We start from the raw sequence: 17,879 nt of genomic DNA on the forward strand, positions 1-17,879 counted from the left end.
CCATTTAACATTTGAACTCTGTCAGGAAACCGACAGTCATTCATATTTTCACTAAGTTACTTCCTCCAAGACAAGTCCTTAAGTGATTTGCCTTCTCCTGCATGTATTTGCAGTATATAATGTATTTGAAGTATATAATTATTTTAAACCAGAAAGAACCAGATGCATCCAGTCATCTTGGATTTCAGTGAAAATTACTCAGATTGAAAGGGATGCATTGTAACTCAGTCCTGTTTATATGCTCCAAAATATCAGCCATTGTGGGTGGCGGGGGAACCTCCACCATCATGCTGATTTGTTCTGTTACTACATGTTCTTTGAGATTATCAACAGCCTGCAAAATGAATTTGCCATATGTCTATACTCAGCCATTCTCCATTTGGTTGAATGGACAATTCCTATTTTATAGAGATCTGGATTTTACTCTCTTGAATCATGCTGAATGGAGAGACTTAGTACCCAAGTAAACTCAGTGATCTAAAGCCAAGCAGGACAATTACGATCATCTGTCTGACCTTCTGCACCACATAAAATTCTATGTAGTCGTAGCTCAGTCAATTTGTGTTTGAGTCAGGCTATTTTAGGAAGCTATCTGCCCTTTTAGTCAGCTGCAGAGAGCCTGAAAGTAAGGGGCAGAGCATCAAACATTTTTCTAAAGGAACTGGAACAAGCAGAAGACATAGCGATGCAGGCTCACCCATAGAAAATTATATTTTTAGCAATGCTGAGAGAAATCAGAGTTTTTGCGATATTGGATCAGGTTTAGAATATATCCTTAGCTACTGTGCAATGCTGCTGAAGAATTTCAAGTTCTCTGTGTATCCTCTTCTTTTGTCTCCTGCAGTTACACAAAGACATAACGTTTTCTATAAAGTAATGACAGGTCCAAAAATGTTTGGCATGTCAGTTGAGGGCATTCAGATCAACTGCCTGCAGGAATACTTCTGGTTCCTTCACTAATTTCTTGGGGAGCAGACTCCCTACAGTCACTGTGAATACTTTTTGTAAAGTACTTCCTGTAACAATGTTACAGGATACACCACATTAACTCTTATTTCCTACCAGATAAGAAAAGCAGTAGCCAAATACGATTGACCAGATCTTAAACACCACCACAGTAGGAAGTCCAGGTTCTGGCACTTTTTCTCAGGGTTTTGTGGCTATCTTTGATGAGATGGGGATCTCCTTTTCTTTCACTTTTTCCTCTTTTCTTGTACCACATCCATCACTGAATGCAATGCAGAATTAGTTTCTTCTGTCAAATCAGGAGATTATCAGAGTCTGCCACAGACAACTATTGTCATTGTGCAATCCCTCCTGGTCACCATGGTGCAAAGACCTGCTTCACTCCAGTCAATGTTATCACTAGTCTATTTTCAAGGCAAGTAGTATTCTCTTTTATGATATAAGATTCTCTTTGGTTCCACACTCAGGAACTTCCTTAGGCATCAATATTAACTGAATGACAATGCCTGCTCTTGACCCTACAAACTGCTTTTGTGACTCACAATGTGCTGCAAAGCCTTTCAGGAACCTCCACCTAGAACAACAGAGATGTGCACTGCAGGCTGCACCTTGGTATGGGCCATGGCCTATCAGAACAGTGTGTGCTACTTAATGGTGCAAGGCTTACCTTCAATCTTCTCTCTGCCCACCATACAAGGGTGAGCCAGTTAGAGGGAAAAGCTGCACCAGCAGAGCTTCCTCATGGCTGCTGGGGGAGCCAGGGGCAGGGGAAGAGAGATGGTATTTCACTAGGGGACGCTACATGCACACCAAGTACAGAAGCAACGATCCACCGGAGAGGGGAAATGGCACCTGTAATACAGGAAACTTGTGGGAGGAGGAGTGTGGTTGCAAGGACTTGATTAAGGAGGGATATGAATAAGCAAGGAAAAGCCAGGTATGAGATTCTGGATGTGAAAAGTAGGACATTGCACATTTGGTTTGACTGGAGTGGAAGTAATTTCTGAGGGGAAGAGGGACAGAAAGCATTTTGGCAGAGAGGTGGAACATAGAGACTGAAGATCTGGCACAGGCCAAAGCATAAGTCCATCTAAACTACCACAGCAAGGAAACTTGGGAATTGCTACTTTAATGAAATGACCAAAAAGTAAGAATGACCTCTAATCTTAGTTTAAATATTGATTCAATGTATTGCCCTCAGCAAGGAATTGGTTAGATAGAATTAATTACATCTATCTACCTATTTCAAAGCACTGCTGCAAGGATTAATTAGTCATTGTTTGCGGATTTCTTTGAAGATGAAAATGCAAAACTGAATAATGAAATGAAATCATTAATCATAAAGTTATGTGACTTTGATGTTTTCAAAAATAACATAAATTAATACCATAACATCTACTTCCATTTCATTCTTAGGCATATTTGTAATCCTGGATAAGAATTAATAGTGCCTGTAAAACATTACTACACAGTGGTAACATGAATGAATTCCATTTTAAAAATAAGGTTAGATTAAATTAAAAAGTTTAAAGCCATAAGACTTAGGTTCATATATAAAGCTTCCTGTTGATATTCAAAGACTTAGTGAATCTGCTGTTTTAAACTATTGTTTCATCTATAGAAATCAAATTTCTGGTTGCTTTCCAACAGTCAGGAATTGTAGCTGATATTCCTCACAATAGCAGTGAAACCCCACTGAAGAAAAGGGATTACTGATATACATGTGATAAGGATTACAGTCTAGCCTTGGAGTTGTGCCTCCTGGGGTGACATGACAGCCAATGTGCACACATCTCACTGTCTTCTCCTGGACAAGCTTGGGCCACAGCATACAGGGAAGGGTGACAGGTTTTCTCCATCTTTGAATGAACTGAAAGACAGTGACACTGTTTGGCACACAGCTTCAGAAAGTATCAACTATGAAAGACCTACTAAGTCAAGAGATGCTGCACAATTCCATGTCATCATCTCAGGCTAGATGAGGTAATACCTTTGACAGAATCATATCTTTGACATTCAGTGAGGTTTTTTCGGGTTCTGCACACCTATTCACACAAGCATAACAAGTTCCTGTGTTTTTTCACCATGGTATCACAGTTCTATCATTGTGATATCACACTGAGTCACTTCATACCTATGAAGTCACAGTTTCTGCTGATATTTGAATTTTTCAACATAAATTACTCTGAAACCCTGGAAAGCTGCTGTGGAAAGTTTCTAGGCTAGACTTGTTACCAAAGAAATTTTACTTTTTTATAATGGAACTTTATGAAATGTTTCTGAAAGGGCACACCAGCTTCTCCCCAGTTTGCTTCACTGTAGGTGTTACTTAGCATTCATATAACTACAATGACACACCAAGTTTTGTTTTGAATTGGCTGTTTTCCAAACAGCCAGTGTTTTTGTGCACTGGTTTATTGAAGTTGACAGGCAGGAAGAAGTGAAAGGGAGTGTTAAGATTCCTTCAGGGTCCAATCATTCTACCTAACTTTTCACATCTTCTGGTATCCATACCACCCCCCAGAGGACCCATCTGCTGGTAGGAAATTATGCCTAGGGCACTATACTTCTCACTTAACATTGCTGAATAGAAACAGAAGTTACCAAAATGACTGAACACAAACAAAAGATGACTGTTTTTACTTACCTGTCTTTAGATCACATGCATTAAATTCCTTTATTATGTCAAACCAGTGCCTTGACCACGAAGCTCAGAATTACATCCTTATTTAATTCCATCATATCCTATGGAAGCAAGTCTAAAGAAGATCTCAGCCAGAGACAAAGTACTTCTTCCTTGCCTTGGGACCTGTAGGGATTAACTCTCACCTCTACTCTTTTGTTTTGTCCTTCTCACCTTCACCTTGACTCTTGCTCTCCATCAAGAAACTTATTGATTCTTAATTTATTCAGGAGATAACATCAGTACTCACTCCTCCCAAATCTTCATTGCTTTCACCTCATCAAACACATCTTTGTAACACAATCGTGTCCTGTTTGTATTTTAAGACTTTCAGAAAGTCTTGAAATGTGTTTTAAAAATCACTGCCAGGCAGATTCTTGGAACAAAATTTTCTTAACCAATGGCAATGTGCTGTTTTTCCATACCAAATGCATTTTGGATATTAACAATATCATGAGCTTTACGAAAAGATCCCCATTATTTATGAAAGTGCTATTCAAACAACACTGCTCATTTAGTCTAAGTAATCACAGCTCCTAGAATGAAATTGGGAAGTCATGTTATACAACATCTGAATTAGATGAGACCATGTACATATAAGAACTCTGCAATTTAATAGCATGCTTGCATTTCTAACAGTGATAATGCTTCCGAGGTACAGAACAGAAATCAGACTCAAATCATCATGGGTATGTACGTGAACATAATGAACACTGAGTATGTTCTTTGAGAAATAAACATAACATCCTCTTGCCAAAAAATAGCAACGTTTTTTAAAATTATTTCCTCTTTAACACAGCCCATTTTCCATGTGCAGAACAGATCATCTCCTGTTTAAATACCACAATCGTGACTACAAAATACCAGAGTCAGCCAATACTAAAAACACTTACATGCTGTATATGTTCATAATAAAGAGGAAAAACACGAAAGCACTTGCAAAAACAGATTGTGCACATTAGCTTCAGGGCAGCAGAGACATGCACAGTGACAGCCTTATCTTGCTGCTGATTTAATTTGCAGTGGCCTTCTTTGCCTAAGAATGGTACCTGCCCCATCACTTATTTGACATTAAGAAATCGCAAACCATTTTGAAAGATGTATAAAGACCCTAAAATGTCATGCCAGTATCACCAGAAATGGCAATGAATATTCTTTCCATTATAATTATTATTTCTTTCAGATGCCTGTTATTATCTTTTTGTTTGTTTAACTATTTAAAGTCACACAAGTAGGTGAAGCAGATGATAATAGTCACTTACGTCACACGTAGCATCCACATTCCACTCTGAAACTTCTCTTTGAGGCTGAAAGAGGATGAAGGTGATTAGCAAAGTCCTGAAGTCTCTGGAAAGAACATGAGAAGGGGCAAGATGGGAAATGATCTTACATATTCTGTATCAAATTACATGTTGAGGGAGAAGCAGAAGAGTCTTCCTCAAAAGACCATAAGGGTGTTGTAAAATAAACTACTAGAAATTGCCTAGAACATAGTTCAGAAATTTGATTTGTTTTCTATGGGTAGAACAGAGCAGCCCGAGGCAAATTATTTGCTTTGCATTCTCTCTGTAAAATACTATAGAATAAAACAGAATAGATTATTTTCAGGTGGAAGGGAGTTTTAATGATCATGTAGTCTGTCTAACTACTCCTGGGCCAAACAAAAGTTAAGGCTTAAAAATGGAGACATTACCACCTTCTTCCCTTTCTCTTGACTATTCACTATGCAAAGTACTTGTAGCCAGAACTTTCTTTCTCTTTTCACATGCCTATGTAGAGAGTTTACTGTTGTCATCATATTGTAAAGCTCTCCTATCTTCTTGGTGATTTCTCATAAGCATCTCCTCACAGCACTGACTCCTCCTTCTTCACAGCTCAGCCAACAAACTCCATCTCTCTCCTCACCCAGCTAACCCACTCTTTTGTAGCACTCATCTTCTTATTGGACACAGCTGTGCCCCGTTAAGGGCAGGCCTGCTCCTAATCTTTGGTGATTGGTACAGCTGCAATTCCCCAAGTGTGAGACTACCTTCTGCATTATTTTTATTTTCTTACATTCTATCCCTCCACAGTTTACCACAATGAAGCTCTAATATTGACTGATGCCTTCTGGAGTCATTGTAATACCAATATTTTTAAAATAGCTAATTTCTATTTATAGTTCCACCACTGAATTCAAAGGAAATTCTGCTATTTCAGTGAACATCTATGTAGTTCAAATTGCAGATTAGTACATGCTTATAGTAATATTTACTAATCATTTTGAGATATGGTAATGCTCAAATAAATAGAAAGAATAATTTTATCCTCTACAATAAATGAAGCATGTGAGTCTTCAAAACATTAATAGCAGCACCATATCCAGCAGAAATTGAGTAAAATACTTTAAAAAACCATTCTATTTGGAAATTTTATGCCTTCAGGATGGGTTCAACATTCAGTGACATATATATTTTTGTCAATGACTATAAAGGGAGTGCTTATGAATTGTATTTCACTCATCCCTCTTGCTATTCAATTAGATGTGGCTGATATATTAAGTGTTTTTCAGTAAGAACATCAGAGACCAGCATGGATGGCTTTCAACAGCATTAATCAATAATGCAATAGTACAGTGGAGGATAATGAAAAGGCAGAAGTTACCAGTGGTTAGCACTGTGCTCTCTGGGACACTGCTGTTCTCTCATGTGAGACACTGTGCAGTGATGGTAACCCCTCTACACCAGAGCCAGGTAAGCAGGTGAGACTCCAACAGAAGGACACTTCTCAAAGCCTTTTGTCATTGCGCCCCTCAGCTCTAACAGCACTACAGAGCTGCAAAACCTGAGTAGTACTTTCAGGTCAGGTGTTAGTGTACCAATTCAAATAGCCCAGAAATTTCACAGTTTATCTGTGCCACCCATCACTCCAGAGTCACAATCAGGCCTTGGACACGTGATCATGGTAATCTAAGAACAATTTTTTTTTTCCTGCAAATAAAAGGGGGAAAAATCCTTAGCAGTGTGCAACTTGCTATGAAGCTGATCTGCCTCAAACAAAAAGCTTTACCCATGACAATATTTCTTCAAACAAGAAGTTACAACAAAATTCCATCTCGTCATGATCCCAAGCCCCGGTTTTTTTGTTTGTTTGTTTGTTTATTTACAAAGGTGTTCCCCAATTTAGACCAACTGTACAAACAGAAAGCCAACCAAAAGGAGTTTTCCTGCTGTCACTTGCTTTTACATCTATTAATCTCTGCAATCACAGCTCCTCCTTCCCCTCCAGATCCCCCTGTGCTGGCTGCAGCACAGTGTCCAAGGTGCAGCACGTAGAGTTCTCTTTCTCCCACCAAAGGCCTCAGAGCTGAGCCTGCCATTGGTGTCAGCTGCCCACCTGAATAAATCATGAGCTACCACAGCTGGGACAAGCAGGGTCCTCAGTAAAGCTCAAATATCTCACTGAAGCTGCTTTTTCTCCCCATCCATTAACCTACCTCAGTATCTCAACAATAGCAAATAGCAGTTAAAAAGACTCATCACTAGAAGGTGTCTCAGGTGCCAGCTGAAACATGAACCAGAGGACATGAAGAGAGTGCCTAAAAGTACAAGCACCTACTCTGGCAGTGAACAAGGATGCCAGCTGTGATTACCACGGAGATCATGGAAGCAATAAGAGAAAATACCCAGCTGAAGCAGGAGCTTGTAAAATCCTAGGCTAGAAATAATGACAAAACAGACAGCCTGCCTCAAGGCTCTGAAGAAAGAATAGCATCTGCCATCCTTGTGTGCCACCTCTCTTCATTCTGTTGGTGAAATTCTGTGTCTTGTTCTTCAAGGTTTGCTTTTCACAGAATAGCCTACTGATAAGAAAAATAGCCTTCTGCTGCCCTCTGGCCTTATGCCTTTTATCAGAAAAAACACAGTGCCTATTAAAGGAAAGCATGTAGTCCTATTTATCTTCTGCTCCCGTTGATCATTTTTCATTGGGGTTTCCGACAAGGATTCCAACACAGCTTCTAGGCAGGACAAATCTGCAGTATAATCTTTCTCTGCTTTCACAATTGGTTCAAAGGTCCTGCTGCCAAAAGACTGCTCTGTGGTACAGTGGATAACCTACTTCAAAAAATAATGATGCTATATAAATTACAAAGCAGAAATATATTGATTTTTTTAGTGCAATCTACATTATATCTGGCAGCAGGCAAAATGTAAGTCACCTCTGAACAGAGCCCTTTGACAATGTGCTCTTCCTTTTACATGGTGATTATGTGCCACAGAGCATATGAAACAAGAAGTGGAATGGGGTCAAATGGGCATCTCTGCAGAGTATTAAGATAAAGGACTTTATAATTAAAACTGGAAGATCTAGTCATCTTAATGCAGACTAAAGATTAGGATCAGTGCTTTTACAGGAAGATGAATTATACTCTGAGAAACAGGGAATCTATCAGAAGGAAAAGCCTGCTTCATGAAAGCAATTTAGCAAATGCAATTTCAGCTATAACTGTAAAAATGATACTATGACATGCTAGTAAATGTCAGTGACTTGAAGCTTATTATTTATTCTAGGTTCAACAAAATTGTCTTTATGTTCTGCTTAGAGCAACTGAAAACAAGAATCCATTAGCTCTGTTATTTTGTAGTAGGTACACAACCCATTACCAATGGCATTTTTCCTACCACTAGTTTGTAACATCCCCTAAAATGATTAGCTAAGAGGATAATGGTACTGAACTTCTACAGCTGCTATCCATTTCTTCAGTAAAAAAAAAAAGGAGGAGAATAGAAAAGAGTTTGTTTTCCTGCCAACAGAAACATGCAAAGTTATTTTTTATACTAACACATAAAGTAGGGATATTCTTATAAAGATTGCTATGGTATTTTGCATATTTTAGCAAAAATTGTTGGGGAAAATATACACTTTCTCATATAAAGGAGCACTTGGAATGAATTTTTCTAATGTTTCCCACAGCAGCAGTTGCTATCATAACAAAATTTAGATCAGGTGTTTGTTGATGAATTTCTAAAGATAAATAAAAAATACTTTGAGACCTCATGCTACAGATTTGTTTCTAATGCATTGTAGCACATTCACAGTCTACCAACCCTTTTCAGACTGCTAACTTTCTATCATATTTTCCAGTTGTTTAATTGCAAACCCGTCATTTGATATAATAATATACATGAAACTCATCTCAGCTTAGATTGCAGCTAGTCATGCATGAGATGAGTGAGATTGCTACTTTTCTCCAGCTACCAGAAAAAAAACAAATCTACGTCCTAGCATTGCTGATAATGAGCTCTAAAGTATCTACAGATTCAGAGGAATAAAGTGGAGGTGAAGGGATGCTCCTGTTTTTCCTGAACACATAACCAATCATGTTTGCCAGCTTGGGTGTGTATAAACTAAAGACAAGCTAAAGGGCTAAGCTCTTTCTATGAAGTGATATTCTGGGCATCTGTAGGTGAAAATCAGAGATATAAAACTTTCACTCTCAGAAAGTACTAGAAAGGTTATCGGATTAAGTAAATTAAATTTGTGGGATTTAGGGATGCTTAGTTTTCTTGTGGAGTACATGCTGCCTGATTCTTCTTCTTCAGTATGTACCACTCCATTATTTCCTACCTTGGGTGCTACTTTTCTCTTGAGCAGCAATCAAGGGATGCAATTCTTGTTGAGCAGGCTGACAGATGTTACTAATTTGGGGAGTTTTGTTAAATTAAATTCTTTAGAGCTCCTATTCCCACAGTCATGAGGTGATTATACTAGATTTTCAGCTTCCAAGGAAGCTGGAGGAATAAGTCTTGCATCTTTCTCAATCTGATTTGACAGGGACATGGTTTGACATGCCATGGCACAGCAGTGGCAGTCAGGGCCCCTCTTCTCATGAGGCCATCACAAAGCCATTTCACCCTTCAGCATGGCAGGCTCTATAAAACCTGGCTGCTTCTGAGTAATTAAGGAAAGCACAGCCAGCAGCAGCTAGCATGGTTTAAAAGATGTAAAACTGATAAGCATTATAGTGACTAGCAACAAAACTTTTACTGAGGCATTTTACCAGCCTTAGGCTAGATAACAATTCTGCACACAGCTGCTTGCACACACACCTTACAAGTACCATTGCAGAGCTTCCTCCCTGCCCTGGCAGACTTCAAGGAAAGTGTGGAAAGTGGAAAGTGTGCAGGCACTACAGGGCATGATTAGTTGGTCACATATTCTGCAGAAAGCAGAACATGGAGCAATCACTTGCCATAGCAACCTTAACGTTTGGAGAATCAACTGCAGAAACAAACTGATTCTAATTACTGGAGCAAATGCAATTAGCAAGTAAGCTATATCTAAACAATGTAAGAGAAAAGGAAGCTTTTTTAAAAGGGTCTTTTGTTTCTTCAACTGAGAGCTTAATGGGCATTATTATTACTTAGTATGTCCCCAAGGCCAGTTCTGTAGCAACTGAAGAGAAGGAAGGGACAAAGTGTTGCTAGCTAGTTTTCTGATCCCAAATGTTGCCAATGTTACATAGTCACCAGAAATAAAATGTGTCTGGTCTAATGCAAGCTTGAACCTGTGAAACGTCCCTAAGTGAGTTACTCACAGTAGGCTCGCTATGTAAGCACCGGAGAAAGACAGGCATCTTTAGCGGGAAACGCACCTCATTCTGGGGCAGAGCAGGATTTTTCTGCGCGGAGGAGGCGGAGGTGCCTTGCCGCGGCCGGAGCCGGTGGATCCGAGGCGCGGGGCCGCTCGCTGCCCTCCCTCCCCTCAGCGCCCGGGCCGCGCGCGGGGCGCCCCCTGCTGGGCACGCGGCCGAACCACAGCCTCGGGCCCTCCCTCACGGATCCGCGTGCTCTCCGCACCGGCCACAACTTCCACGAAATTACGCAACTCGTGCCCCCGAGTTGTAATTTAGCCTGCCAAAGCTTACTCCTGAAGGGGAGAGGCAGTATATTTTTTTCCCTCCCCAAAAGATACGGGTTTAAATTAGGGCTCTCCATTTCCTCTGTGTGTGTGGGTGTTTTGTAAGAAGAGAATAAGAGCAGTGGTGGCTTCCAACAGGGGACAGAACCTCAGTCAGGGCTGTGGGAAGAAGGGCCGAGCTGCCTGCCTTCAGGGAGAGCCTAAGAGTAAACGAAGCCAGGAATTCTCTTTTCCGAGTTCCTTTATACTGAGGGTGCTAACTGCTTTTAAGCACCTGGTTTGGCAAAGCCTGGGCGCCAGACTTCAGAAGTCTGGCCTTACTCTTTGGATTTTAATATTCCTTTGTAAAATTAAAACAGTTTTTTAAAAAACCCTTCTCTGGTTTTCAGGGACACTTGTAATATAAACAGGTGGATCAGAGATCCTTGACATCAGGTCTTGTGGCACTGTTCTGCAAGTATTTTAAAATTTCATCCTACATCCTTGTATCCCAATGATCTCATGCTCTTGGCCTTTGAGAATGTCTCTTGACAGAGAGAAAGAAGAGTATGAAAAGGAAAATGTCAATCTCCCCCCCAAAAAACCCTTTAGCCTCTTACATGAAATACAGAATAATTATTGCAGTCCTGGTCTAACCATCAGTGGAAATTGTTAAGCTTCTTATAATAAAAGCTTAAGAGGATGAGAATTATGTAATACCCAATTCCAAAAGTATTTTGTTCTCTGACATCTCTTGTCATGTTTCTGATAAAGGCTGAGCCATTGGACAAATTCTTCAGAGACTACTTTGGTGTAGGTACCTTCATAGGTGCCAAAGAACTTCTTTTTCTTTTTTTTTTCTTTTTTTTTTTTTTTCTGGCTAATTTACCTTAAAAAAAATTTGCTTTCCCTGTGGTTCAGATGGCTATAGAATGCAAGAAAAAAATTGGCATGTTAGGAGAATAAACAATAGCATTCTCCTTTCCAGAAATTGTGTTCCCTGCAGGAATTAAACCACAGGCTGAACACCAATTCCTAATTTGGACCTCTTGCCAATTTGTCTCTTTTACTAAAATAAAAGGAAGTGGGACTACTGATAGGGACAATCTAAACTGCAAGGTTGGGAGGAGACACAGGGACAGGTGACCCAAACTGACCAAAGGTATATTCTGTACCATGACATCAAGCTCTGTACATAAAGTGGGGAGGAGGAGAAAGGGGGGATGTTCAGAGTGATGGCATTTGACATCCCAAGTTACCATTAGGTGTGATGGGGCTCCACTCTCCTGAAGATGGTGGAATACCTGCCTGCCTATAGGAAGCAGTGACTTAATTCCTTGTTTTGCTTTGCTTGTGTGCATGGCTTTTGCTTTCCCTATTAAACTGTCTTTATCTTAACCCAAGAGTTTTCCAGCTTTTGTCCTTACAATTCCTTCCCCCATCCCACTGACTGGGAAATGAGCAAGCAGCTGTGGGGGACTTGATCAGGCCTCCTTCCTGCCCACCTCACACCAGCAGCCCACAGGAAACCAAGGGAGGATTGCATGGCTCCCACACTAGCAAGACTCATATGAATTTACAGGTTGGAAGGCATCTTAATGATCAGCTAATCCCAACTTCTCCTGCAATGGGTGGGGACACCCTCCACTAGATCAGGCTGCTCAAGGCCTCACCCAGCCTGACCTTGAGCACTGCCAGAGCTGGGGTATCCACAGCCTCCCTGGGCAACCTGTTCCAGTATCTCACCACCCTCACAGTAAAGAATTTCTTCCTAATACCTAACTTAAATTTATCCTCTTTCAGTTTGTCCTGTCACTAAAGTTCCTGAAAAGCAGTCCCTCTCTGGCTTCCCTGTAGGACCCCTTTGGATACTGGAAGGCTGCCATGAGGCTTCCATGCAACCTTCTCTTCTCCAGGCTGAACATTCCCAACTGTTACCCTGTCTTCATAAGGAAGGTGCTCCAGTCCTCTTATCAACTTCATGGCCCCCCTCTGGACTTGCTCCAACAGTTCCATGTCTCCCTTTTGCTGGTAGAGCCTGTGACACAGGTACGGTCTTGCAAGAGGAGAGGGGAACAATCTGCCCACACTGCTTCTGAGGCAGCCCAGGGTACGGCTGCCTTTCTGGGCTGCAGACGCACTCTGCTGGCCCATGTTGAGTTTTTCATCAACCATGACCCCCCAAGTCTTTCTCTGCAGGGCTGTTCTCAATGAAGTCTCCACTCAGCCTGTAGGTGTGTCTGGGATTGCCCGGAATAGGTGCAGGACCTTGCACTTGGCCTTGTTGAACTTCGCGAGATTCACATGGGACTTCTCTCAAGCCTATCAACATCCCTCTGGATGGCATCATTTCGATGGCACCACACAGGTTGGTATCATCAGCTATTTTGATGAGAGCAAACTCAGTCCCATTATCCATGTCGCCTATGAAGATCAACAGAGTTGCCCCCAGCACCAGCCCCTGGAAGGACATCACTAGTCACTGATCTCCACGTGGAGAAAGACCGCCTGACCTCAGCTCTTTGCCTGCGGCCACTGAGAGGCCAATTGCTGCACCAGGCGCTGAAGCCGGGCTGGGCTGCAGGGATCAACCTTCCCGGCCCACACCACACCAAACCCCGCTCCAGCCGCTCGGCTGCAGGGATGAACCTTCCCGGCCCACGCCACACCAAACCCCGCTCCAGCCGCTCGGCTGCAGGGATGAACCTTCCCGGCCCACGCCACACCAAACCCCCGCCCCGGCCGCGCCTCCCGGGGTCCCTGCGGGTGGTGCCATGTGCCGCGGAGGGGGAGCCACAGCCCCCCCCCGCGCGGCTCGTTCCTTGGTACGGCCCTCTCCCACCTCCGGGCCGCCTCCTGCCCCCAGCGCTTGCGCGCTCCCCGCGCTCGCGGCCGGCCCCGCCCCGGGGCTGTGCGCCTGCGCGGTGGGCCGTACGTCAGCGTCGCGCGCCGGCCGTGCGGCGCCCCGCGGAGAGAACCGGCCGCCATGACCTCCGCGCTGGAGAACTACATCAACCGTATCCTCCGCCGCGGGGCCCCTGCGCCACAGCGCGGCTCTGCTGCTCGGGCCCGGCACTGTGCGCGGTGCCGGCTTCTCTCACGGGAGGTTGGCCTGGCAGGCCGGAGGTTCCGCGGAGAACGGGGTCCCCTGCAGCAGCCAGTGCTGCCGGGCTGAGCTGTGCCCGTGAAGAGCGGGAGTCGCGGTGGGCCTGCTCCCTTAAAGGGCTGTTAGCGTGCGCTTAGATAACAGCTGGGCAGCACTTGCTCAAAACCTGCCAGCTGGGGTTCTTGCAGCGCTTTTGGTGTTAATTTTTCTGTGCTTCTTGTAACCCGTGGACATTTTCAGTTTTATTCACTAACAGTAATCTAGTAACCCGGAATTAGTCAAGATGATGAATATGTGGTTATCGAATGGGGATAGTCAGATCTTCAGGAAGAAGGGATGCAGAATACTAGCCTCGAGATCACCACTGCAGAGCTTTTTAAGGACTTTTAAAGTTTTTTAAGGCCTTAAAGTGTTAATGAAACGGTTGTTTCCATTTTGAGGCAGTGTAGTTAGTAATGGGAAGAGAGGTGAGCTCAAATCTGTTCTCAAATCAAATTCTGTTTTTAAGGCTTTTTTCATGTTTGTGTATGACTGTCCATGGTTGGGTGAAGAGAGACTTTCAGGGAGATGTTTATGAAAAATACTGCATTGTCACATGTTATTGTCAACCATGCTGCTTTAAAAAAAGTGCTGATAGGCTTTTGGGGCTCTAAATGGCTCATAAAACCTGTATTCCATATAAATGCTTTAAAGAATGTTAATGGTTCTATTCCAGATATGACTAAATGTTTCCTTAATGAAATATCAGGTACTGTTGCAGTAATTACTTCTGATGGAAGAATGATTGTGGTAAGACTTATTTTTTTTAACATTTTGTTTTCCCCCATAAAGACTTCCCATCGTGGCAGTAAAGAAGCTCTGTTAGGGCAGTCTCACATATTCACACAACCAAACTATATAGTATAGAATAATTGCCATAAAGCTTAAAAAATAATTTTATGAACACTTACTGTTTCTTGCATGTCATGTCAGCTTTTTTCCATTGATAAATTTGTGTCTGCAGATGCTCTGGCCTTTTTATCAAATGGCTTTTCCTGTGGGAATGCACCAAAGAATGCATTCCTCTTCTGTTCAGTAATTTAATTTCTGTCTAAAATGTCCACTTTTTTCTGTATGCTCTTCAACTTTCCTGCTAAAACCATTTCTTCCCTATGGCTGTGAAAAACATCAGCTGGAGAAGTGTTGTGGGCTTCTGTTTGTACCTGAAAACCTGAGGATAGGCCTACTTGATACATTAGACTGTATAATATTTTTGGGTTTACTGCTTCTGTGTTCTGGGCCTTTTTTTCCTTGCATTGCTTCCCCCCATCTTTTATTCTTTTGTGTTTTGAGTGTAACTTAGTAGTATGATTGTTGCAGCAGGATTGTATCTTTCTGTCTGCACTTAGCTTTGTGCAGCCTCTGGAAAAATCTGTTGGCTTCACCAAATCTGCTTGGCTGAAGTCAGTGTGGTAAACTTTGTGTGTGTGCTACAAGATACTTCCTATCAATAAAGATTTGAATGGAGTTGGTATACAGGATTCATTGTTAGATGATACAAATGCAGATTATGGCTGTTTGAAGGGCTGTTTTATGTGAGTTTGAGTTTCTTAATCAATTAGTGATGGCAAATTTATGTTAATTTTCCAAACATGTACTTAAGTGCCACAAAATACTGTATTTTTAAATTTATTTTTTATATCATTTAGTAAACACAAGGTAATCTTCAAAGAGATACTACTTTAAATTGCTTGTTAGGAATGGTTTCAGTATTGTTGACCACAAGAATCCAACTTTTCTGTTCTTTGTTTATTTAATTTTTTTTTAAATTTCTGGAAACATCCATACAAAAAAACAGTGTAGAAATAGTAAAATTGGTTGTCTAGAGGAACATTATTGATAAAATGAAAATTTATGTTTTTTAATAATAAAGCTTAAGCTTATGGTCTTTTAGTATGAATACACAGTAACACATGGGTGCTTTTCTTAAATTGGTTATTGAATTTAAAATTTCATTCTTTAGCTTTTCTGTTTAAGCCCAAGAGTAAAACCTGAATAGAACATCTGTTCTCCAGTACCTTTATTTTGCCACTCTGTTTATGATATCCTTGACAGCAAAGAGGCAGTTTTTAAGGGCAATGGCAGTGTGCTTTTTTGTGTTTTTTTTTTTTTCAGGGAACACTCAAAGGTTTTGACCAGACCATAAACTTGATTTTGGATGAAAGCCATGAACGAGTATTCAGTTCTTCACAAGGAGTTGAGCAAGTGGTGCTGGGCTTGTACATTGTGAGAGGTGATAATGTGTGAGTATGGCATGCTCTCGTTTAAATCCTTCCATGCAGGCTTTGTGTGTGGGTGCACATGTGTTTGTGCATATTTATATATCCATAATCTGTATAAATTGTGATAGCCCTGCACACCTTGCATCTTTGTGGGTGGCATGGAAAGTGTTGTCAAAGCTGAGGGTACTGAAAGGATGTGTGGAAGTGACACTTGGGGACATGGTTCAGTGGACTTGGCAGTGTTAGGGCAATGGTTGGACCTGATCTTTCCTAACACACAGCTGTGATTCTGTATTAAATAGCAAATGTCTACACTTCTTTTACAGTAGTGATTGCCTTGCAATGTTGAGATTGAAGATGATCTCAGGGCTGGAGCATCTCCCCTACAAGGACAGGCTGGGAGATGATGAAGGAAAAGACAGAATAATCACTAAAAAATGAGCTAGAACTTGTGTCTGCAAAAAGTCAGCAATCTGGTATACAAAGTTGACTTGCAACAGTTTTGTTTTTGTTTTTTTTTTATTCTTTACTTTAGAGCAGATGTTCACAGAGAGCACTTTATAATCTGGAAAATCCTTGAAGGTTCTGACTTGGCAGTGTAGCAAGTGTAGTGATGTGTCAAGCGTATGAGTTGGTGTTTGATGTAAAATTCCTTTACAAAATAAGGGTGAAAGCTCAGTGAGTGCAGAGGGGAGTAGCTGGTGTGCCAAACCTGTGGGAAGGTTACAGGAGAAGTGGAAGAAGGCCTGGTAAATGGGCCAGCTACGAAGATTACTTTTGCAGAAGTGTTGTGAAACCAATGGCAAAAGTAAGATTATTTTTTTATCACAGCTGGCAAAAGAGTATGTTGCAGTGACCAACACATGAGCCTGGATAGGAATTTTCATCTTTAATTCCAATGGATACTTCTGTACAACAAAATGCCAAGGCTTAAATTGATATCTCGGTGCATTTATCTAATATTGAGAAATTGGATCATTCTGAATGCTTTCATCACTTTGGACTTAAAATTTTAAGAAAAACTAATTTTACACATTGTATGTCACTCCACCAGTAGCTTTTCATTCAGATACTAAAAATGTGCCTAAAACAGCAGATAATGGTTTACTACTTCACTGCTTGATCATACAATTGAAATGTATGATGAAAGACATCATCATACAGCCACATTACTGAAATATATTCAGAATATGCTTCTGTGATATAGAATTGTTTCTGCAGTCTTAACAAATTCAAGCATATTTAATACAAGTAATAATTATGTATTCATGCAGCTCTTCAACATGCTGAAATTCAGTGTCCTTACAGGAAGAAGTAAAAAGAATCAACAGCTAAGTAACAGTAACTTCAAAATAGGGGACTGTCATGAAATAGGGAAGCTGATGAAAAATAAAAGGAAAGAAAGAGTACATGGTACAAAGTACTTTGAGCATTCCAGTGTGCATCACTAGAGGCTTTCGTGGAATAAACAGCATCAATCAGAAGTTGGTGTAGTTCAACAGGATGTAGGGCTTGTTAGAAGATAAAATACAGCTTCTGTTTTAAAACTGTGTGATTTGATTTCAACAAATAATAACCTGATTTTTTTTTTTAATTGCAGTGCTGTGATCGGTGAAATTGATGAAGAGACAGATTCTGCTCTTGACTTGGGGAATATTCGAGCAGAACCTTTAAACTCAGTTGTGCACTGAAAAGATAAAAATGCACTGGGACTTTGTAAATCTTTGGTTGTACAGACCTGTTTAGCAATGTGGACAGTTTTTACAAATTGTGTTTAATTTGTTTAGTCACCAGTTTTTTTATTATGAACATGTTGTAGTTTTGCATGTAAATTAAAGTTTCTACATTTTGCTAAAGATACTTTCATTGAATTTCTTTTGAATTTCAGGCTGCATAATTTCACTGGGAAATGCAATCAGTATCAGTGATGGTCCTGGTACTGTGTATATATACCTTGTTCTTAAAATAAGATCTCATTCCTAAA

General features: G+C 41.0%; 2 protein-coding genes across 2 annotated transcripts in view; one reads left to right on the forward strand and one right to left on the reverse strand.

The window, feature by feature from the left end:
- CTTNBP2 (cortactin binding protein 2) overlaps positions 1 to 10,303 on the reverse strand; it is a 201,168-nt gene extending 190,865 nt beyond the window's left edge. The window contains exons 1-2 of the mRNA XM_026790274.2: positions 10,284 to 10,303; positions 4,912 to 4,996 (exon numbers count right to left, since the gene is read on the reverse strand). Of these exons, the coding sequence (XP_026646075.2) occupies positions 4,912 to 4,996; positions 10,284 to 10,288 (90 nt within the window). The 5' untranslated portion in view covers positions 10,289 to 10,303. The remainder of the gene's footprint in view (positions 1 to 4,911; positions 4,997 to 10,283) is intronic.
- A 3,099-nt stretch (positions 10,304 to 13,402) lies between these two features.
- On the forward strand, positions 13,403 to 17,751 carry LSM8 (LSM8 homolog, U6 small nuclear RNA associated). Its single transcript, XM_074539956.1, has 4 exons — positions 13,403 to 13,545; positions 14,383 to 14,423; positions 15,789 to 15,916; positions 17,496 to 17,751. The coding sequence occupies exons 1-4, from the start codon at positions 13,515 to 13,517 to the stop codon at positions 17,584 to 17,586; spliced, it is 291 nt and encodes a 96-aa protein (XP_074396057.1). The 5' UTR covers positions 13,403 to 13,514; the 3' UTR covers positions 17,587 to 17,751.
- Positions 17,752 to 17,879: the final 128 nt, after the last annotated feature.

This window comes from Zonotrichia albicollis, chromosome 4 (assembly GCF_047830755.1).
Source record: "Zonotrichia albicollis isolate bZonAlb1 chromosome 4, bZonAlb1.hap1, whole genome shotgun sequence".
NCBI lineage: Eukaryota > Metazoa > Chordata > Aves > Passeriformes > Passerellidae > Zonotrichia > Zonotrichia albicollis.